Source organism: Dreissena polymorpha, chromosome 4, assembly GCF_020536995.1.
Source record: "Dreissena polymorpha isolate Duluth1 chromosome 4, UMN_Dpol_1.0, whole genome shotgun sequence".
In the NCBI taxonomy this organism is placed as follows: domain Eukaryota; kingdom Metazoa; phylum Mollusca; class Bivalvia; order Myida; family Dreissenidae; genus Dreissena; species Dreissena polymorpha.
The window spans coordinates 20,010,310-20,034,573 of record NC_068358.1 but is presented as its reverse complement, the minus strand read 5'-3'; the positions used below and the strand labels follow the sequence as shown (position 1 = coordinate 20,034,573).

The 24,264-nt window shown below is 36.3% G+C and overlaps 1 protein-coding gene across 4 annotated transcripts in view; it reads right to left on the bottom strand.

Annotated features, from left to right (window-relative positions):
- The window catches only part of LOC127876504 (uncharacterized), a 75,110-nt gene that overhangs the window by 42,595 nt on the left and 8,251 nt on the right, over positions 1 to 24,264 (bottom strand). For 3 of the 4 annotated variants that reach the window (XM_052421801.1, XM_052421803.1, XM_052421802.1), the window contains exons 2-14: positions 7,774 to 7,830; positions 7,482 to 7,541; positions 6,935 to 7,043; positions 6,093 to 6,243; positions 5,295 to 5,460; positions 4,732 to 4,851; positions 4,481 to 4,556; positions 3,842 to 3,875; positions 2,731 to 2,869; positions 2,002 to 2,110; positions 1,619 to 1,771; positions 1,203 to 1,356; positions 176 to 242 (exon numbers count right to left, since the gene is read on the bottom strand). In XM_052421801.1, coding sequence (XP_052277761.1) covers positions 176 to 242; positions 1,203 to 1,356; positions 1,619 to 1,771; positions 2,002 to 2,110; positions 2,731 to 2,869; positions 3,842 to 3,875; positions 4,481 to 4,556; positions 4,732 to 4,851; positions 5,295 to 5,460; positions 6,093 to 6,243; positions 6,935 to 7,043; positions 7,482 to 7,541; positions 7,774 to 7,830 — 1,395 coding nt within the window. The remainder of the gene's footprint in view (positions 1 to 175; positions 243 to 1,202; positions 1,357 to 1,618; positions 1,772 to 2,001; positions 2,111 to 2,730; positions 2,870 to 3,841; positions 3,876 to 4,480; positions 4,557 to 4,731; positions 4,852 to 5,294; positions 5,461 to 6,092; positions 6,244 to 6,934; positions 7,044 to 7,481; positions 7,542 to 7,773; positions 7,831 to 24,264) is intronic. The other variant, XM_052421804.1, reaches the window with a different exon arrangement.

Genomic DNA, 24,264 nt, shown 5'->3' with positions numbered 1-24,264 from the left:
GTATCAGTTGCATATTCATGAAACTCTGTCAATTCAATACTGGAACTTCTTTAGCATTTTATACAAATTCTTGTTTAATCCGCTCGTGGTTTAATAACAACACGTGCCCTATTACTTATTCATTTAAAATATCGGACACTTATTCCAAAACGATAAATGATACAAATCTACTTACGTGCATGCTTTTGTAGATATTGTCATAACCATGATTCCCGGCTAGGCAAAAATTGTCTTTTTTCCCACTTAAATGAAATTATATTGAATACTCGTCAGTTTGATCCGTTCACTACATCGGCTCACGGGTTATTTGTGAAACTTGGGTCGTTTGTTTTTTTAGACATCGAAATGAATTTCCTTACTTGTGAAATAATATCAAACAACAAAGCATTTGATCTTGCATATACAATATATAATTAAGGGGTGTTGCTGCAGTTTTGCCGATTTTTTTCCACCAAACAAATAAACAAATACTACATGAAAAATGAAATAAAAATATAGGGATTTTATTCACCATTTTGTCATGTGCTTTTTCGTTAAACTGGAAAATATAGTACATATACTTGTTCACAGATTTCGGCTTGTTTTGAAGTTTGTGATTAAATGCTTTAAATTGATAAATTTAAACGATATGACGAAAGAGCTCCAGTATAAAACAAGAATGAAATTAAAGAAATAAAAAAAAGTTAAAAAAGTTAACACCACCTGGGATCGAACCACTGACAAATCGAATAATGAACCAACTCGGTCATTTCTGATGATACTGATAACAAAAATATTGAGTTGTGATAATAGCATCATCGGTGTTGCTATAAATATATTCTCGGTTAAATAAACTGCCGCAACACCCCTTAATTAAAGTATAGTGCAGTAAAATTTTACTGAGAAACAACAACGAGCACATTTTCCCACAAATATTTAAAGTTTACGTGATTTTATGGTGGTATCAATTACCCAATACAAGGATCAGTGTATGTAATTCAATACATTTTCACAAAAGTGGTGCAAAACACTAGCAATACATGAAATTCCAACTTAAATATCGCTTTAAACATTAACACTAGCCTCCTAACTGTTCTGAAAAATCGGCACAGCATATAAAGGTAACACAAAATATGAACACCCTTGCAAAACCACAAACAAGGATGTAATATACAAACGACATTTCCACTCTTTACGTCGTAAACGTTACATCGGTTACTTACGTAAACAACCATGAATCCTCCACGTCCACCACCACCTCTCCTATTCGCTCGTTGCTGGCATAGTGATGACGCACTGGCATATCCGCACGCGAGTAGACGCCAACATTCTCATCAATGCATCGTAAAGACTGAAGAACTTTCTCTGTTTCCATGACTACACACACAAACGAATAAATTTTGAATCAGCTAGAAAACTGTTTATTTAATGCGTTTAGTTTGGCTATAATACTTTGAGAAGCATTTATGGGAAATATCATATAGTTAATAAAACAATGTTATATTAACAAATTTTAAACTTATTTATAAAGCTTTGCAACATTTGAAAAAATTGCCGTGTAATGTGATTTCTGAAATATCATGTGTTTGAGTTACGTTCATAACTTGATAATGATTAGTATTTAAGCTGAAGATCTTACTGTGTGAGTTGTCCAGTATTCCCGAGCCCTGCTGAGCCTGATGGTATTTCGTGTGCAAAAATCCAGTGGTTCCCGAGTATACAAGCATGTTTTTTACTTCCGGGAGCCAGTTTTCTAGCGTAACTTTTCGGCCGCATGATGTGCTTGACATACCTGGAATCAAAACAACAACAAAAACACATTGAATATATATATATTATTTATAAAAATGTAAACAGTTATCGAGAACTATTATATCAAACGAGATTATATAATAGTTATTTATTAGGTAAGGGGAGGGAAATACTACACGTTATGAATAAGACAAACGTCTTGTTTCTCTATTACACAATACATAAGAATACTGCAATAAGCTTCCATTTATTTGAAAACGTTTTACACACCGTGATCTGCGAGGACAATCAAATTCACACAATGATCGAGTCTTCTTTGCAACAAAGAGTTCATCAGATATCCAATGATTCTGTCAACTTGTTTTAGCATTGCGTCGATCTGAAATAACACAAGACTAGCCCATGCATATGTACACCATGATCAAGAACTGGAAAGATATTCCTTTTGAACAATCATCCACTTATATGTACCGCATAACGAACATAAATTAAATGTACTTTGCATGTACTTGTTGTTTGGAATAAACATTATATCCTTGTTACTCGGATCCAGTCTGAACGCCATGGTTTGAAATAACAATCAAGTGTATGTCCTCAAATAAGGTCGCGGGACGTAGTGAGCGTGTTTTTCGTCTTGGCTTATTAGGATCCTTGTTTAACCCATTTATGCCTAGTGGACTCTCCCATCCATCTTAATTGGATTAATTTATTTTCAACATTAGGGATGTCTAGTATATTTAGTTCTATATTTACAATATTTCAAACAGAAATTCCTTTACGCAAACAGCGCAGACCCTGATGAGACGCCGCTGTTTGCAAAAGCCGTTTTTTCTAGACGCTAGGCATAAATGGGTTAATACTCTCTCTTGGAGCTTTCTAAACATCTTAAAAGTACCGGTTTAGGAAACAAAATCGAGAATACCTCAATTAGGGTTATCATCTGGGGCTATTCAGATTCAAAAATATGGTTTTACTAGATTTTTTTAACAATAAATATACCTCTGTACTATCGGGCCCAGACCCATGACCTTGATGGTCGGGCTCATCGAAATACAGTGTGATAAACTGTGGTCGGTCTTCTGCGGGGAGTTCCAGCCATTTCATTGCTCGGTCGATCCGAGCCTCCCACGTTATTGACCTAAATACAGTATTTTGATAGACGGTGAGGCTATACACTCTTGAAAATTCAACTAATGCAGGGGAAGAGGGCATGCGTAAACTGGAGCTTACTGGCTTTAAGTAAGCTTGCAATTTATGTTTGGCATAAATTAGGTATCATCGATGAAACGGCGGCGAGAAATAAAATTATCGTGATTATATATATACATGTATTTTATTTAAAATTCGTCAATAATGTGTATAATTAGATAACATGCTATGTATACATTCGATTCCTTGAACGTCACGTTAGTGGACAACAGATGTTACGACGGTTTTTGAACAAGGCAAAAAATACACCCACACAATGAGGCAGTATTTGTATTCGACATTGACTTGGTGCTACTTTATTATAACAAATTTACAGTAATGCTTTCAGTAAGGTGAAAATGAGCACTGTTCCAAGTAAATAACGTCAATATTCCATGTTACCACATGCCATACCCTGTTTCCCATGCAATACAACCATTACATTTTTTTTTTATTTCACATGTGTTATACAACATTTTTAAGCGTTTTCATTGGCTCAGTTCTCGTTTATTGACCAATCGCATTTTGTTATTTTGCTGAAATGACGTTGCAACGTCAAATGACGTCATGAAATGTAAACAACATTCGGGGTTTTTCATTATGTTTGCATAAATATTTATTTAATTTGCTCATTTAAAAGCATGTGATTAAAAAAGATCTGACACCCGTTGTCATATCATACCATATTTTATTAAACTCGTCCAGGAAATTAGTTAGTAAGCTCGCCAAAGGTTCGCTAACTAACAACATTCCTGAACTCGTTTAATAAAATATGGTATGATATGACAACTCGTGCCAGATCCTATGTTTATTTGATGTTTGTATATAGGTTAAAAGGATATTTATATTTTGCTTTGTCTTGGGCTAAAGTATACTGGATGAAGTAGTTTGATGCATCAAATTTTTAACAGGTAATCCATACCCGTTATAAGGCTCCCAGTATGTCGGTCGGCAACCTGTTAAGAGGAACATAATCACATATTACATTTATACAATTTGGAATCAAGAATATTAGTGAAACTATCAGAAATTCTCCGTAAATGCGCTTACGCAATGTAAGTTTTTCTTGAGAGCGTAGGCAGTAAATGAAACAGTTATTTGTAACTGTAGAACAATAACGTTCTAGCATCTGTGCAATATTGAACAAGATATGTGTTTGTCAGAAACACTATGTCCCCTTTTGCGCCGCTTTGAAGCTATATATTTGACATTTGACCTTGAAGGATGATCTTAACCTTTCACCACTCAAAATGTGCAGATCCATGAGATACACATGCATGCCAAATATCAAGTTGCTATCTTTAATATTGCAAATTATTGCAAATGTTAAAGTTGGAGCAAACAAAAAAAAAACACACAAACAAACAAACCAACAGACAGTGCAAAAACAATATGTCCCCCACTATAGTGGTGGGGAACATAAAAGTGAAACTCCAGAAACATGATTATGATACAGTATTTTATTCACACCAATGTCTTACATGAAGTGTGCGTAGTTCATGAAAACATTAACTATTGTTTTAATTTTAGACTGCATGCAATTAAGACATATGCGTCATACCTGATATGTTCACTTCACTTCCTACCCAGAAGAAAGAGGCCGCCTTCTTGCCATGTTTTATAGCCGTCGTCCAGAGCTGTATGCAAGACATGTGTTTTTAAAATCAATGTCCAATATAAAAGGTTGATGCATTTCTTTAGGTGCATATAGCTTAAAAAGCATTTAAATATGTGTGGTAGAATTGATAGAGATCTTTAAGAACATGGAAAACAATTTAGAAGTTTAACGAATAAATAACCGGGTATACGTACGGGTTCACCTTGCCACCAGTAAGAGTTGAACTTTCCAGCGCCGCCTATTGAGAACGTACCGTTATGGGTCGGGTCATACATACTGTTGCCAACAATCCCATGTGACTCTGGATACAGACCCTGGACAAAAAATGCACACTTAATGACAGGCAACTGAACATGTAATGGCTGTTATATACTGATCCTTGTTTAAACTTGCATTGAACCTACCGTTACAGTAGTGTATTGTTTAGGACAAGTCCTCATAAGTAACGGGAACAACACAATAACGTGATCGTTAATTGGTGGTAAGGTTATGGTTTTTAATGTTATTGGTATCTTTCATGACGATACAGGGGCGTTAAGGAATAATAAGTGAAAAGAAAAGCGTACGTACCGGGACAATACTATTAAAGTGGTTAGGAAAAGCAAGATAGTATAAGTTTTGCGCACAGCACTACGACCGTGGTTAAACTATAATAGTTAGGGCAGATTAGTTCATGTTTCTGGCACACTTTACCTACCGTGACTATAGTATAGTGGTTAGAGCAGGTAAGTTTATGTTTCGGATACCATATACCTACTGTGACAATGGTGTAGTGGTTAGGGAAAGTCAGAGTGGGGTAGACGGCGCGCATGTATTGCGTGTGGACGCCGCAGTTTCGGAGCCTCTGAATTGTGGGAGTGATGTTGCGTAGCAAATATTCGGCCTTGAACCCGTCAAGCGAAACCAGAATCAATGGCGTCTCTCTGAAATAATGATGGGTCTGGGTAACGAACTAGAGTTCCTATATGTGACTACGCTTTTTTAAAATATATAATGCACTATAAAAAGTAACAAATGTTCGTCCCAATCTGTCCGTTATTTGTATCCGCCGTGGGATAATCATATTCGTCCCGGGTGAATTTTCTATATTTGAAAAAAAAATCCGATGGTGCCATATTTAACTAACAAAATGGCGTAAGCACTCAGTCTAAGCCATTTCTTATAAATTAAACCAAACACGATCAAAATCAAAATATTGAAAATAATTATAACTTAAACAACCACACATTGTCAATTGGAATAATAACAATACCGATTACAACTGAATATGAAGATTAGATCAATTACACGATATGAGTTTAAAGATGTTATCAAACAATATTAAATGAACAAGACGTTTACCTCAATGACAACTATAATCAACGATTTTAAAAATTAAAATACAACGATATGCACTACCATTTTCTACTCTTCGCTCCATTAATCATAATTTCATTTGATTTAAGGCTCTAGGGCATCGGGCCGATTTTAAACGTACGGCAAAGCTCTGAGTGTGTTATTGTCTAAACAAAATTTTTTCTTATATTCAACTGAACGATGGTGAATCTAAACGCACTTCCATGGACACTGCGGGTGCGTTTCTGATGAGTGACAGGGTTGACCCATCCAGTCAACTTGTGGATAACTTCCAGTTGTTGTGCGTGTCGTACTTGAAGTTGAAGAACTCTGGGTTGTTTTGCTTGTCGTACTTGAAGAGGAAGAATTACCTATAGGACAATCAATAAACGAGTGTAATAAAATCAATGATCCATCGAATCCAACAACTTTTCTTTTTATTTTATGCTTTTTACACCGTTTATTTACAATGTAAAAGAGTTTAACTGGATAATTTCGATGGATTTATGACGTCATTTCGTCAAAAAATGACGTCATTTTAACATTAAAACGGTGAAAAATGTCGATATTTTTCACTGTTGTTTTTCACTGTTTGAAACAATGAAATATAACTTTTATTTCACTGATATTTCTCTATAAACCACCGGAAAGCATAAAATAAATAATAGTATTTTGTATGTAAAACTGAGAAATGTTACGCGCTAAAACATCACGTCGTATATAGTATTTAGTTTGAGCGTTTGTTTTAATCGGAAGTTAAGTTAGACAAATATATGAGTCGCGTTCTGAGAAAACTGGGCATAATGCATGTGCGTAAAGGGTCGTCCCAGATTAGCCTGTGCAGTCTGCACCGGCTAATCAGGGACGACACTTTCCGCTTAAACTAGATTATCGGTAAAAAGGTACTGCCTTTAACCGAAAAATACCATTAAAGCGGAAAGCGTCGTCCCTGATTAGCCTGTGCGGACTGCACATGCTAATCCCGGACGACACTTTACGCACATGCATTATGCCCAGTTTTCTCAGAACGCGACTCATATCTACAAGATTATTATCAAAGACCTTGCTGGAACTCCTGTGATCCTTGTTCGTTTCCCTCATTGCCCTTATTGTTACGGATCCCGAACACAACTGCCAACGTGATGATAGCCGCCAATCCAATGATTGCTACCTGGAAAAAAAACAGACATATTGATATAGATGCAAGTATTACACGGGACTTGTGTTAATGGTATGGAAAACATACGCATTTAACTTCTTATAATTATATCTTTATCTGATATGCATCAAAACATAATATGCGTGTAAAGAGGACCTCAAATTTGGTGTTAGCCTACTTTTTTATTTAAATTAATATTGAATGTACATACTTAAATACATTGAGCTCACTTATGCAATGGTGACGCGTTAAGGTTTGTTAAACATATGTTACATTGATCGTGCGGTGTGCCATGTATTGGCACATTTTCGGAAGCAATGGCCCCGGGATGCGGCAAATTGTGCCGAAAGTGTGCCGATAAGAGTCGTGTAAAATTAAATACTTATTTAACCTGATATCAGATATAGCAATCTATGTGTTATATTACGCATCATAAAATATGTTACTTACTACAGAAATTAATATAAGGCGTGTCCGAGGCTTTTTACGAGGCGTCGAATCTGAAAAGAGCTGATTTAAAGAACAAAATATATTCATATCATTTGCATCCATGCGACAAAAGTATAATTTTCACGAAGGATAAATATGTATATTGACGTTATGTTGGTATAATTATTATTGTTATTGCTATTTGTGCTGGCGTATTTCTTGTCGTATAGATGGCAGCTAAATAAATTATATTGACAGTGCCCGATTACACGAGTACATAACTGCATTTGTATATGTCCATACATGTACTTACCGTATCTGTTGAGGTAGTTGAGAAGTTCAAAGTTTCAACAAAGCGCTTACTTCCATCCTGAAACAAGAAGCAGGCATTTGATCTCCCGACGAACCGAGGAGCAAAGCGGTAATGGCAAAATTAAGTTTTATAGCAAACATATAAAAATCTTAATTTGAAGTATCTGACTCGTTGTACAGATGAATTTTGTTAGGTTATCTTTGACTCGAAAAAGTCGAAATTCACAATAAATATACTAGGGGAAACAATCCATATCGTTACTATTCTTATATTAAATAATCGAATTTTATCTGAAGTTCAAAACGCGAGACATCGGCGAAAGATTGTGTATCTCTACTTGTATTTTTCATAGACATATGGCTTTTCCACATGTATTAGTGTAGGTTAACCCTTTGCATGTTGGGAAATTTGTCGTCTGTTAAAATGTTGTTTGCTTAATTTCTAAAATTAGCTTTTTATTCGATTTTTTTTTTTCAAAGAATACTATCAGAATAGCAAACAGTTTGAATCCTAATGAGACGCCACGTTCTGTGGCGTCTCATCTGGATCCATACTGTTTGCAAAGGCCTTCAAAATTCGGTTCCAGCACTGAAAGAGTTAATATCGAAAAGTAAACAAATGACACACTTCGAACCCGATGATAGGTAAATAGAAGACCCATTCAAATACACTAGAGGTGTCTCTTATAACATATTCACTACATTGGGCAAGAATTTCCACGTATTGCATAAGCTTACAAATATTATTTATCAGTAAATAATATATAATCAACTCGTATGAACTTATGATTTGTTATTTGGTTATTCCCCCCCCCCCCCCTCTTCGAAGATCGAACATGTAAAGATAACATGCTTTGCACCTTTCTGTCAACCGGTAGATCATATGGTCAGATGGTCGAATGCTTTGTTCTACGATAATGTAAATAAGTTGTAAAATGAAACGAAAGAAAAACGTTTATTGATATCGATTTCAACAGGTCATTTGTAAAGATATCAGGGACTAAAAAAATCATTTTAAATAGCCATTTAAAGTAACGTTAATATCTATGAAAAACTTCACTTAAGCAGGTTCTCATAATGTTGTAAAACATCTTCAGAACATAGCGCAATGGTACAGGCAGCTTTAAATGCTTCAAGTATTTAATCTGATTGGCATCCTACTTATAAAAGACATTTGTTATTCCTAGCCGATTTCGACATGTTAGAGATTTAAACCATTTAAAATTCATGATAAACATATTGAAACAATTGAAATTTTATTTTAAGTTGGGAGAGGTGGGAATTATTTTAATGTTTTACAAATATCTCTTGTTAGCATCATTGCAGTTCATTCAAGCTATAAAAGCTTACACAAGGGAAGACGTATACCTTCACTGCAACTGAAGTTCACGACTTCCATATCATAGAACTATATTTTGAGAAAGTATGCTTTTAAAGATTGTAATTTTGCTCAGTGATGTTCTTGTAAACTGTATTGTCAGTTAAAGATGGAACAAGTATTTGATAGTTTTTAGTACCAGTTGGTAAATGTCAGTTAAAAGACGAACAAAGAAAAATAAAGCAATTTATAAAGCTTGAATAAACTCGTTATGAGCGTCAGATGCGTTATTGAAATGTGAAATATTAATTAAAGTGTATCTTAAAATACTTTTATGCTCCGGCCCTCTGCATGTTAATATGTTTACCTAAAGCTTTGTATATTGCCATTAAGTAGTAAAAATACATTAAATAGAGCGTGAACTTTCTATTTCACTTTGCTACATATTCGTAAACGCATTGGTGTTATACTGATACATATATGGGGTAATGACAAGTTAACTTGTTTATCTAGGGGTTTAAAGTAATATCTCGGTCACGAGTAAAAATTCGATGATTGATGTTAAACTGTATTTCAAAAACTTATATAGTTTGTAGTTAAACAAAGCTATTTTACATTGTGAGCCATATTCATTCAATGTTGTCATCAATATTTCATGGAACTACTATTCAAAAGGAATACAGAACAAAATCTTTGAAAAACAGAAAAAAATTTACTATGAACTTTAAGTAGATTTAAAGATAAAAAATGTACGTTCATTTATGGTAATTTAATATCATCTTTAAAGTTTGATAATAAGTACGAGATATGCAGATAATTTAGTACACCTGCTCATACGGCCACAAATTAAGGGTAAACCTGTGTTTGTTCGACCCGTAATTGAGAAGATTGTTATGTCGCTATAAAGACGGCTTAATAATCGGATATAGAATGTCACTAGTTCAAGTCTAAATGAATAAATATCACTACAGATATTGCTTTCATAATGTCAATAAAGACGTCTTACGCAGTTTCTAGTTCGTACCAGACATCTATGAAATGTAAGCCACTTTAGATGGCACACAAAACAAGGTACAAACCGACGCAGCTATGTGCCTTTATCAATACGATGCCTAATCTGAACATAAAAGTAAACTAACTGTTTATTATTATCTTGGTTATTGGTTAACCAAAGCTGGTAATGCACAGACATTTAGTATTGCACGTTTATATTTATAAAAACGACGCCCTTGATGTTCAACAACATCGGCGTTTAAATAAATATTCAGATGGCATGTATTAAATCAATACGAGATGATCAAGATGAATCGATACATGTAACGCGACACTATTACATACTCGATACATGTAACGCGACACTATTACATACTCGATACATGTAACGCGACCCTATTACATACTCGATACATTTAACGCGACCCTATTACATACTCGATACATGTAACGCGACCCTATTACATACTCGATACATGTAACGCGACACTATTACATACTCGATACATGTAACGCGACACTATTACATACTCGATACATGTAACGCGACACTATTACATACTCGATACATGTAACGCGACACTATTACATACTCGATACATGTAACGCGACCCTATTACATACTTTATCTTACCTCGTACATAATATCGATTTGCATTGGGAAAGCACGGTTACATGCTTTACTCTGACTCTATCTTTAATCTAGGCTCTAGCTTAACTCTGGGCTCTAGCTTTACTCTTAGCTCTACCTTTACTTTGGGCTGTAGCTTCACTCCGGGCTGTAGTTTAACGCTGGGCTCTTGCTTTACTCTGGACTCTAGCTTAACTCTGGGTTCTAGCTTTACTTTGGGCTCTAGCTTTACTCTGGACTCTAGTTTAACTCAGGGTTCTTGATTTACTATGGGCTCTAGCTTTACTCTGGGCTCTAGCTTTACTCTGGGCTCTAGCTTTACTCTGGGCTCAAGCTTCACTCTGGGCTCTAGCTTTACTCTGGGCTCTAGCTTTATTCTGGGCTCAAGCTTTACTCTGGGCTCTAGCTTTACTCTAGGCTCTAGCTTTACTCTGGGCTCTAGCTTCAATCCAGGATCTAACCTTATTCTGGAATCTAGCTTTACTCTGGGCTTTAGCTTTACTCTTTGCTCTTGCTTTACTCTGGGCTTATACTTTACTCTGGGCTCAAGCTTTACTCTTAGCTCGAGCTTAAGTCTGGGCTTTTGCTTTACTCTGGGCTCTAGCTTTACTCTGGGCTCTAGCTTTACTCTGGGCTCAAGCTTTTCTCTTGGCTCTAGCTTAAATCAAGGCTTTTGCTTTACTCTGGGATCTCGCTTTCCTATGGGCTCTAGCTTAACTCCGGGCTCTAGCTTTACTCTTGGATCTAGTTTAACTCTGGGCTCCAGCTTTACTCCTTTACTCTGGGCTCTAGCTTTACTCTGGGCTCTAGCTTAACTCTGGGCTCTAGCTTTACTGTGGGCTCTAGCTTTACTCTGGGTTCAAGCTTTACTCTTGGCGCAAGCTTAAGTCTAGGCTTTTTCTTTACTCTGGGCTCTAGCTTTACTATGGGCTCTAGCTTCACTCCGGGCTCTAGCTTTACTCTTGGATCTAGCTTTACTCTGGGCTCTAGCTTTACTCTGGGCTTTAGCTTTACTCTGGGCTCTAGCTTGACTCTTGGCTCTAGCTTCACTTTGGGCTGTAGCTATACTCTTGGCTCTAGCTTTACTCTGGGCTCTAGCTTTACTCTGAGCTCTAGCTCTACTCTTAGATCTAGCTTTACTCTGGGCTCTATCTTTACTCTGGGCTTTACCTTTACTCTGGGCTCTTGCTTAACTCTGGGCTTTTACTTTACTCTGGGCTCAAGCTTTACTCTTGGCTCGAGCTTAACTCTGGGCTTTTGCTTTACCCTGGGCTCTGGCTTTACTCTGGGCTCTAGCTTTACTCTGGGCTCAAGCTTTACTTTTGGCTCAAGCTTAAATCTAGGCTTTTGCTTGACTCTGGGATCTAGCTTTACTAGGGCTCTAGCTTCACTCCGGGCTCTAGCTTTACTCTTGAATCTAGTTTTACTCTGGGCTCCAGCTTTACACTGTGCTCTAGCTTTACTCTGGGTTCAAGCTTTACTCTTGGCTCAAGCTTTAGTCTAGGCTTTTTCTTTACTCTGGGCTCTAGCTTTACTATGGGCTCTAGCTTCACTCCGGGCTCTAGCTTTACTCTTGGATCTAGATTTACTCTGGGCTCCAGCTTTACTCTGGGATCTAGCTTTACTCTGGGCTCTAGCTTTATTATGGGCTCTAGCTTAACTCTTGGCTCTAGCTTTACTTTGGGCTGTAGCTTTACTCTTGGCTCTAGCTTTACTCTGGGCTCTAGCTTTACTCTGATCTGTAGCTTTACTCTTGGATCTAGCTTTGCTCTGGGCTCTAGCTTTACTCTGGGCTCTAGCTTTACTCTGGGCTCTAGCTCTAGTCTTGGATCTAGCTTTACTCTGGGCTTCAGCTTTACTCTGGGCTCTAGCTTTACTCTGTCTCTAGCTTAACTCTGGGCTCTAGCTTTTCTCTGGGCTCTAGCTTTACTCTTGGCTCTAGCTTTAATTTGGGCTGTAGCTCTATTCTTGGCTCTAGCTTTAGTCTGGGCTATAGCTCTACTCTTTGCTCTAGCTTTACTATGGGCTCTAGCTCTACTCTTGGATCTAGCTTTACTCTGGGCTCTAGCTTTACTCTGGGCTTTTGCTTTACTCTGGGCTCTAGCTTTACTCTGGGCTCTAGCGTAACTCTAGGCTTTTGCTTTACTCTGTTCTAGCTTTACTCTGGTCTCTAGCTCTACTCTTGGATCTTGCTTTGCTCTGATCACTCATTATATACGTACATGAATTATGTATGCTGGTAGATTTATTAAGGTTTTCACTATGGGCTGCCTGAGACGTTCACAATTTTGATTCAATGGGAATATTTTTAATCAACTTTGTTCACAACCACTGCATGTTGCTTAATACCAAATATGAATGCGTTCTAATCCTTCTAGGTTAGAAGAAGATAATAATGACATAAACCGGAAACAAATTATTCACATAAAGGGAACACATTTGAACTCATAGTTTGCATGATTTTAAGGAACGTGGTTAAGGATCACTATACGACGTTACAGAAACATACAACATCTATTTGCCTTGCAATTTGAGATAAGACGATTTTAAGAGTTCATTTTTTGTACGATTCTTGTTTCAGGATCTCCACCAATAGAATTGCCAGGGCATTATTATTTGAGCGGCATTACGTTTTATTATGAGATAAATTTCTCTCTGTGTTATTTGATTTCTAATTAATTTCGTATATTTTATAAACGCAAATATAATTGTATATACTTGTATTGCAATAACATTGAATAGCATACCCAAACTCGTAAGTTGTTTATTTATTAAGCAACACGTGGATGCGTAAGTACGTGCTTGTGTACGACTAAAACTTTGCAGTTGTTTACGTGATTGTATCACGTACGCGCACTGTTCAACATATTGGTCCTGTATGGATGTTTATCTAAATTGCATTAAAAAAGCAAATCAAAGCGATTTAGGCATTGGAGGTTTCGCTATTTTCTAGCATTGGACACTGCTAACTATTCAAACTTTAAATAAACGTAGCACATTGGTAACGAGAGTGTATCTAAACTGAATTCCTGCGCAATGTTCAGCAAGTACAACATCCTATACGGACAACTTTGTCAAATATCACAATCAGGTCGATATCTGTGTGATGTATAAAAGTAATGGGCCCGTTTGCACATTTCTTAGAATGTTTGCATTATTTTTGACAGGTATTATAGCCTTGTTACTTACGCCGTGCAATATCATCCGGATTTACATGATTCGATCCCGTAGAGAGACATTTTTTAATAAAGTTTTAACTCATCGACGTTTAAAGGCTGCTACGCCACTGCTGGTAAAAAGGAAAACCACGTAATACCAAAACTCTCGTTAAATAGTGTTGCTTTTTATGACAGAGTTTGGACTATTTGGTCTTTAAAGTCCTTCTTTTCATCCAAAATGCCTATTTTAAACCAACAGAACTCTCCAAATTATTGATTCGTTTCGCGTTGCAACGCTTTATAATTTGTGGGTTTTCAAATCATCAAAAGATGCATATAATGGCTATTTTAGAGCATGGTTAATGTTAAGTTTTATCGTTTCCTCACAAATATCATAACTTAAACGAAAGTTGCGAATCTGAAACAACTTTTTTCGATTTTGTCAATTTACCCAAACGTGAAAAGGCCCCTTTAATAGCTGTTAATTGTCATGTATTATGCCCCCTATTCTCATACTGTCATGGTTATATTAAGTATAAAATGGCTCTCTTCAAAGTTTAGTTTGACAACGGAAGCCTTAGTCATAAATACACATTAAATTACAACCAATTTATTGTAAAATATTTGGTAAAAAAAATGGTAAAGACATCAAACGAACCCTGATTATGGATTGTCAAAATTATTTAATGTGCGCACGTTATAATGTAGGTATGTTTAGTTATGAAAATACTTTTTAACATATACTGTAAAGTAAAAATGTATGTCCATGATTCCTGAAACGTCATGGAACATCAATCAATTTTGTTAAATCGTTAGATTACTACCAGAAAATATAACATCCTACTAGACAAGATTTTTTTAATGAAAGATAAAACTTCGTATTACCACAGTTCGAACAGCGATTGTTTAAATTACTTATCAACATCCGGTTAGAAATAACTTTCATAAGTAGTATTGTAGTAGTAGTAGTAGCAGTAGTAGTAGTAGTAGTAGTAGTAGTAGTAGTAGTAGTAGTAGTAGTAGTAGTAGTAGTAAGTAGTAGTAGTAGAGTAGTAGAAGTAGTAGTAGTAGTAGTAGTAGTAGTAGTAGTAGTAGTAGTAGTAGTAGTAGTAGTAGTAGCAAGTAGTAGTAGTAGTAGTAGTAGTAGTAGTAGTAGTAGTAGTAGTAGTAGTAAGTAGTAGTAGTAGTAGTAGTAGAAGTAGTAGTAGTCGTAGTAGTAGTAGTAGTAGTAGTAGTAGTAGTAGAGTAGTAGTAGTAGTAGTAGTAGTAGTAGTTAGTGTAGTAGTAGTAGTTAGTAGTAGTAGTAGTAGTAGTAGTAGTAGTAGTAGTAGTAGTAGTAGTAGTAGTAGTAGTAGTAGTAGTAGTAGTAGTAGTAGTAGTAGTAGTAGTAGTAGTAGTAGTGTAGTAGTAGTAGTAGTAGTAGTAGTAGTAGTAGTAGTAGTAGTAGTAGTAGTAGTAGTAGTAGTAGTAGTAGTAGTAGTAGTAGTCTAGTAGTAGTAGTAGTAGTAGAAGTAGTAGTAGTAGAAGTAGTAGTAGTCGTAGTAGTAGTAGTCGTAGTCGTCGTAGTAGTAGTCGTAGTAGTAGTAGTAGTAGTCGTAGTAGTAGTAGTAGTAGTAGTAGTAGTAGTAGTAGTAGTAGTAGTAGTAGTAGTAGTAGTAGTAGTAGTACTTTTATTATTTATTAGAAGCAGTGCATCTCAGTAGTTTGGTACTCGTCCAGTCAATTTCGTTCATATGTATGACTTTCGGCTAACAACATTACATGTTGAAATGGAAGTTTGCCTAACATACGTTTTATTGACGTGCTTAATTTTATTTTGATTCGGTAAAGCACACATATACAACCCGGTCGCCTTACGTGTGTTTCTCATGGGTAAAGGTAAAGCACACATATACAACCCGGTCGCCTAACGTGTGTTTCTCATGGGTAAAGGTAAAGCACACATATACAACCCGGTCGCCTTACGTGTGTTTCTCATGGGTAAAGGTAAAGCACACATATACAACCCGGTCGCCTTACGTGTGTTTCTCATGGGTAAAGGTAAAGCACACATATACAACCCGTTCGCCTTACGTGTGTTTCTCATGGGTAAAGGTAAAGCACACATATACAACCCGGTCGCCTTACGTGTGTTTCTCATGGATAAAGGTAAAGCACATATATACAAACCGGTCGCCTTACGTGTGTTTCTCATGGGTAAAGGTAAAGCAAACATATACAACCCGTTCGTCTTACGTGTGTTTCTCATGGGTAAAGGTAAAGCACACATATACAACCCGGGCGCCTTACGTGTGTTTCTCATGGGTAAAGGTAGACAGCACTCTGTAATACCCCATATAGTAAAATTTAATTTTTCTTATACAGCGAAAAATAAGATTTTCCTAACGTCTTCATATTGTGTTATCTGTTTGAAGCGATATTTACCAGTCTGTTGGTATTTGATAGATTTCAATGCTCACACACACTGCCTCCACTGGAATTCTTTTGTTTACTTAATCACTTCAGAATAACGAATATCACTACATAAGTTCACCGGTTGCTCTGTTTATTTTTATGCTGTGATATAGGCTTTGAAGTTAATCACAAAAGTTAATATTCCTCTTAAAAATGCGACATTTTATAAAATGCTCACCGTACTTTGATGTTTGGGACATTATTATCGTGACATATTTGGTTATTATACTCGTACAGAAGCATCATTCTGGTGACATGAACCCATTTTGTATGATCAAATCATGTATACTCTGCATGTGCGCTAAATAGGTTCAGCTCCGCTCTTTAACCCATTTATGCCTAGCGTCTAGAAAAAGGCCTTGGCAAACAGCGTAGACCCAGATGAGACGCCGCATGATGCGGCGTCTCATCAGGGTCTGCGCTGTTTGCTTAAAGGAATTTCTGTAAGAAATATTCTAATTATCGAAATAAATATACAAGACATCCCTAATTTTGGAAATAAATTGATCCAATTTAGAAGGATGGGAGAATCCACAAGGCATAAATGGGTTAAAAACTGACATATATTTGACGCGCTGATTCATCAACTGCATCAGCAGGAGAGAAACCGTAACATACCACGTGGTCTGTGTTTTGGGGGATGCGACCAATTGCAAAGTAAATTGATTTATCGTAATGCGGTTTAATTTTAAACCGTCATTTTTAAGCTTGAACAAGTCATAATTTACGGATTATTTACTACAGATTTTACCTGAGCATGCACGTATGCACAGAATACAAATATGTATATCAATTAAACTTGTCAGCATAGATAAGACGTTATGTATAAGTGTACTTGCTGTATAAAATGCAATTTTGTCTTGAATCTCTGTGCACATGTCGCACATCGCACAACATAGTTGTTGTTCGTTTTTGTTTTAAACAAAGTAAGGATATAATGCATCCGAGTGATATGAAATTTAGTGCCCCCTTTTCAGATGACCCATGTTCGGGTGGTGTTTATTTTAATGGATGAATTGGCGTCTACGGCAATGAAACCGGCTATCGTACTTTTTTTCATGTAAAAACCTCTGTGACCTTGACCTCAAACTAATTCTGTATTTCCGTCTCATCACCATACCAATTTGAATGATCGTAGGTAATAGTACAATCTTATAGGTCAAAGAAACGACCATCCGACATTCCGACTCAAAAGTCACAGTAATTCTATCTTCGCTTGTTGACTAGAGATTTTGTTTGTTTTGCGATAGAATATTTAAGTGCAGCAGTAACTGAGGACCTAATTATTTTTAAATAGCAGAAGTGAAAATAGTATGTTTTGATATTTGATTCTTGGTAGTATTTAAATGGAATTTCCACAATGAGAAAAAAATAATATTTTCTGCAACAAACCAAAAATCAAAGAATTAGATAGACTTTAAACAAAAATGTGAATTGGCACTGAAGAAATTATGGGAACAGGCCAGCAAAACCAAGTCCGGTACTGAGAGCAAGAGAGTACCAGGGCAAGCCAAGTCTAAGGGCAACGTCGTCCTTCCATATGTTCAAGGTACCTCTGAACAGTTGAATCGGGCCTTTCTTACACACAACATCCTTTAAGCCACATACAACTCTAAGACAACTGCTAGTTCACCTTAAGGACAAACCAGACAAGAAAGACATCTGCGGACTTATCTACCATATCAAATGTGATGGTCATCCAAAGGAACAGTGTTCAATGGACTATATTGGTGAAACTGAAAGAAACCTGAAAACACGATTCGTTGAACACAGGAGACCGAGTTCAACATCATCTGAGGTCGCAAGGCATATAAATGACTGTAAACCGGACCACACAATCACAATGGAGAACGTTAGGATTCTGAACAGTGAGCCATCTTGGTTCGAGAAAGTTGTCAAGGAGGCTGTTTACATCCGTGCACTAAGACCGGCGCTAAACAAGGACGGGGGCCGCTACCAACTCTCGCACACCTGGGACATTACGTTAACATCGCACACCCCGACAATTAACGGTGTTAACGTTTCCCAACAGTAGAAATCATTCTGCTGATGAAGTCCGTAGTACACGGAGGAAAGCTCCAAGTATGGCTTTCAATACTTAGTGTATGTAATTGCACAGTCTTATTGGAAGTTCGTTTACTATTAGCCATCGATCAAAATAGGTAAAATATTAAAGCATTGTAGCGCCGTTAAATGTCGCATCGCCGTTATATGTCGCAGGCTACGAGATTTGTCGCAACGTTGACGATAAATGTCGCAAGAAACGATAAATGTCGCAAATCCTACCGACGATATATGTCGCAACTTTAACGATAAATGTCGCAAATATTTCAACTGACGATATATGTCGCAACATTAACGATAAATGTCGCAAACCTGTGTATGTCATGTAAAAAATGAAAAGTTGAAGTAAAAATGACTAACACTTTCAGGTCAGATCTAGATAACCCGACGAGAGTCTTTTGGCCGACTACCACCAGAATGGTCAGTTTTTAGGTAGTATTGTCGGATTTGGTCAGTTGTGGTCAGTATTGTCCATTATTGTCAGCTGCTGTGAAGATCGACCGAAGCGGTCATATTTATTCATTCCCGACCCAAAAACGTTAAGTCGTATTCAAAAATGACAAAAATCCTTGTTTTAACTTGATCGGAAATCGGAAAAGCGAGGTGCCCGTAAGTTTTTGTTTTAGGTTTAAGGCAGTTTCGACAAGTTTGGTTATATAAGGTCAGTCTTACAGGAACCGTCTGGGTAGAACAAACTGTGAATTCCTCGGTATTTCTGCTGGATACTGACAGCTTTGCTATCTTTGCATCAGCGATTGAAGGCGAATATTCTTGGATAGAATAATCGATCAAGGATCGCACCGGGACCTCTGGTCCCAACCTTTGTGCTCAGCTCTTTGGCTAATTATGGGGCTGGCAAAGGACAGTGCCTTTTTATGAAAACTTCCAGGAATTACGGGTTCTCTTCTTAAACGGTTGGTCGTTCGGGTGCAGCTGCGCAATGCATCAGATACTAAACACATAATGAAATTATCGCTGCATACAGCTCACTTTACTCTGTGAACGGCTTTACACCAACGTTAGTAATCAGGCTCAAATGACAAGGACTCCGTGTCGGTCGTTATTACCAGTTAACTGAACATGCTATCCGATTTTCCTTCCTAAAGTTGAAGAAAGGCGTGCACTAGGGTCTGTGTCAATTCAATATTCTTGTACGGCGATAAGTTCAGTAGCGGAAAAAAGTCTCTTAAGCGACACATACATTACTGTTGTCATTGATAAAAAATAAGATACAAACGACAATTCTTAATAGAAATCGGAATATATTTATGTCATTTTCTAAATGCCATTTATGTTAATTTCACCAGATTATTTTCAAATCTTCACAGTTTGTTAAACTGATGTGAAATAAATGTGTCGTTTTGGTGCTACCCTGAACGATTTGGAATCTTTGCAAGAGCGGTTTTAGGAGGGCGAAGGCGTGCGCCCCCCCCCCCACACACACGTGCGTCCACTCCCCTTAATCAGCAAAAAAAATGTGCATATTTAGGGCCTTTAAATCGAATGCTAAAAAATCACCAGCGGCGCATGAAATTGGATATCATAAGCTACTATCAACCGTTTTAGGGTTAACAAATTTTTACTAAAGTACCCGCCACCTGTAAAACTTTACCTACACCCCACCCCCATTCGAAAACCCTGGTTCCGCACCTGCTTTGACGTCACAAACATGATGTCACGAATTTACAGATGTTCAGATGTCAGCCACTGTACGAAAGTCTTATTACTAACAATCATTATTATAGACATTTACATTTATTTAAAAAATGGCAGCAAAATGAGATCGTCCATCCGATTGAAATTTAGTTTAGACATGTTTCTACAAGATGAGAATACGATTCGCGAGTATGATTGAATGGTATGAAGTCTTCTTATCCAACAATTGTCTTTTCTGTGATTTCATTTTGGCACACTTACTAGAGAAAGAACCATCAAGACAGCAATGCTGATTTTGAGGTAATTATTTTTTATGTTTGAATTTAGAATGGCATGAAAATACCACGATTGCTCGTGTGATTAGATCATGGTAACGATAGCATACCTACATATAAACCCTGATTTCATAAAAAGCTTTGCAAAGTCATATACATAAAGTAAACGTGATGTGCATGAGCTTTGTTGCTGAATTTTGACTTTTTTTAATGTTAAAGAAGATATCTGAATTTTGAAAGGCGATTACAAAAATGAAAGAACTGACGCTTAACATTACTTGTTGTTATCCGAGGCGAACATTTAATTTCATAAAAACGTAGGACACGGGTATTTGTGGTTGTTCATTTTCTTGTTTCTTTAAGACGTTGTCAATAGTCTTTAAACGAACTATTGAAATTGGTACATAAATCCCGTCTATTTACTTACTGGTTTAACTGTCATTATAAAATGCATTTAACATGAAAAGTATATGTTTCAGAAAAAAAACGTATGATTGTCGCAACTTGTATTTTCTTTATTACATCGAGACCAGGACCGATTTCATTATTTATTTTCTATATGGATTCAACATACTGTAATAAAGTTTATATGCGAAAATGAGAAATCTTAAACGCAAAAAGGTTCGTCTTTGCATCACCTTCCTATTCCACGGTGAAATAACACTTATATATGGCGAAATATATTTTAATTACTTAATGCATAGATTTTAATTATTCAATATTGTAGCGGAAATGTTGCGAAATCCATGATGTCAAAAAAAAGCCGTCGACGTCGCCGATAAACGTATCGCGAGCATTAAAGCGAAAAGTGTCGTTCCAGATAAGCCTGTGCAGTCATTAAGGGCGACTGCACAAAATAAATTTGTCAGTGCAGAAGTATAATAGTATACTTTAGTCCACCGGACTAAAATAGTTTAGAACTTTTCCATTGGTTATTTTATTTTCATTCTAAGCGTAATCGATAAATTATGTCGGTTTCAGCATGAAAGAGGACGCGAACTCGATGGGGAAGTAAAACGGTTGTTGAAAGTTCTCAATATAAAGATTAGCAAAATTCGCCCTTATTACCCTCAATGTCATGGGAAAGTTGAAATGATGCATAAAACATTGAAGCAAAAGATTGCATACGATTTGACGCATGCTGGTAGCTTTTGTTTAAACTGGGCAAAACAGCTACCACAGTATCAACGTATATAAAACAATGACCAAAAAGAATGTCGAACATGGAAGTCAGCGCATGAAATTTACTATGGAAGTGATCTTTATAATGAAAATTAAAAGCTAAATCGCAACTGCTAATAAAGAAACTAAGAGATGCCACAAAAGTCGCAACACTAAAGTGTAATAGCTGAAATGACAGAGCTCACAAGACGGCAAACAACACACCGATTTATAATATTGGAGACTGTTACGCTATAAGAAAAAAGGTTTATTGAATAAGATAATATGGGCAGTAGATGTGGTGATACAGAAGCGATCTTTGAAAACAAACATGTACAAATTAAATATCGCGTCCCCGATTCTGCTCGAGCAGGATAATCTGCCCTTTCGGAAGAAAAATGGTGCCACGTAAACAACCTCACACAATATTCGTTAACATCAACTGGTGCATGCAACAAGCAACGGTTACATCGAAAACAGTATTGCATACCTACAACAAAATCGTCTCAGCTTGAAAACTTGACGGCAATCACCTAAGCCAATTTGGAATACATAGGTCGGACGAAACGCTTAGACAAGACGTAGTAACCTTTATGAGGCAAACACCCGTAGTTGGTAATAGGATTTGTGGAGCAAACTGGTGTAACTCAATACTTGAGCAACCACGAAAATATTTGTCGCGGATGTCTACAGAATATGAATACGGTGACCAAATAACATTGCAAGCGATGTCGCAGCTGTATAATATGCAGATTTTAATTGTGTAGTCTAGGAATAGTGCCGCTACATTGATAAGTCCGCTGACGGTGATGAACTGAGCGGTGGCGGTGATGACCTGAACTCATGTATGGAAAGAACGCGCGCGTATACATATTTAAAAAATGTATTTGTGATTCATGATTGTGCGGTCATCCAATGCTTTTATTGTATTAAACACATAGTATTTGTGCGTTTTAGCTATTGATAAATTATCATCAATATTTAATATTGATACATACATATTAAAATCTGGCTAAACACCTCGTACAGATATGGGTGGGATTCAGTTTACATTTACGAAAAAAAACAACATCCGCAACCTTAGTAACCATAATTCTAATTTATTTCATTGGTTTGAATATTTTAATGTCGTTCACCAACAAAAACGAACAACAGCACCGTAGTTTTCGTTTTAACCGTTTCAACAACAAAAACTCCCTGTTAATACGCTTGATATATTAAAGCTTAAAAACAACTGTACAAACGGATGTTATTCAAATTCCTAAACAGTTTTCCCCAACGCCTATATCCTGTAAATAAAACAAGCAGCCAAACAAATTAAACCCTGTAATGAAATCCTAACATCAAATTTAAATTGCTACACTTTTTGGCGTTTTAATATTTATTTTATTTTTTAAGTAAATTTTTTTTAAAGTATGAAGTGAAAAAATCTTACTCTATGATACCTTAAACTGGAGTACGAGCTAGGTAAACAATCTTCTTAATATATGGTTGCAGAATATTTGCTGATAATGCACTTGTATACATTGTCAGCTTAACGTCTGTATTGATGTCGAGCTGAATGCCTAATTATATCACACACTCATATAAAGTCAAAATATGTGCATGATTGCATAGTTGTAGGAAATCAAGTGAAACATCATATCAATGAAATCATGTTGTTGTTTTTTTTATTCAATCGGTACATAGTCATTTAAGAACATGTTGGACGGTGTCCTTAGCTCCAGATAACAGAAAGGTATCGGTTTCTATATGTAACAATGATTTTTGCATTCGCTTGTTCTCTCTGTAGGCCGGTTGGTGGAGGCTTCCGAACTTACTCTTGAACTTATAACTTAATATCGCGTTGCGATTAATGATTTCAAAATGAATTGCTGCAAATATAAATCTATTTTAGAATGTGTGTCGCTTAAATTAACAGATAGAGTCTGTCAATGTTAAGTCTTTACATTAAATGTGACACAAATGGCTTGCCAAAGCTCTGACTGTGCATTGCGTATTGTATGCCATATCATGAACTTATAATACTCTGCTATTTTAAATGCTTGAAGGGTTAAAACCATTAATAGAAACAAATATTTCACCATTAGATAATAAAACGTGTGATGCGAACATTCCCCATACGTTTCTGATGAGTCGTTAACATGAAAACAACTTTTAAGCACATATTGATGAAAAAGCGTTATTACCAAATTTATTGCGATGACTATCATCAAAAACTAATCTAATATTTTACATCCTAGTTTATTGAAGCATTAATTAATTCGTTTACTCTCAATGATCTCAATTTTCCGTTACTAGGCGCGTAAATTAAATCCGTACATCCACTCAAAGATTTGTCGCTGTTAGCCGGATGTTATAGAAGCGTCAGACCGGGAATAATTTGAAAGTATAATATTGAAACAATAACCATGGATTCTTCCAATTGAATTTATAAAAAAAACTCAGTTTTTTCGAGTAAAACATGATTACATGTATATTTATCGAGCAAAGCTCATGTTTCACTTTAATTTTGTGATATGTGCTAAAATAATTACAACTCCTATCCGAAAATGTCATGTATGTCATACTCATAATGCTAACATTAATAAATGTAATGCTACAAGCACTATACGTTAGAACGTTCAACTACTTTATGTCTAGTGTTATTTTTTTTTGTTGCTAATGTTGTAAAATGCCTTTAGGCCACTTTTAATTATTAATAAAAACATACAGCAATAAACAACATAGACCAATAACTGGTTCATATGTCATTATGTAAATTTTCACAATTGATTAATCG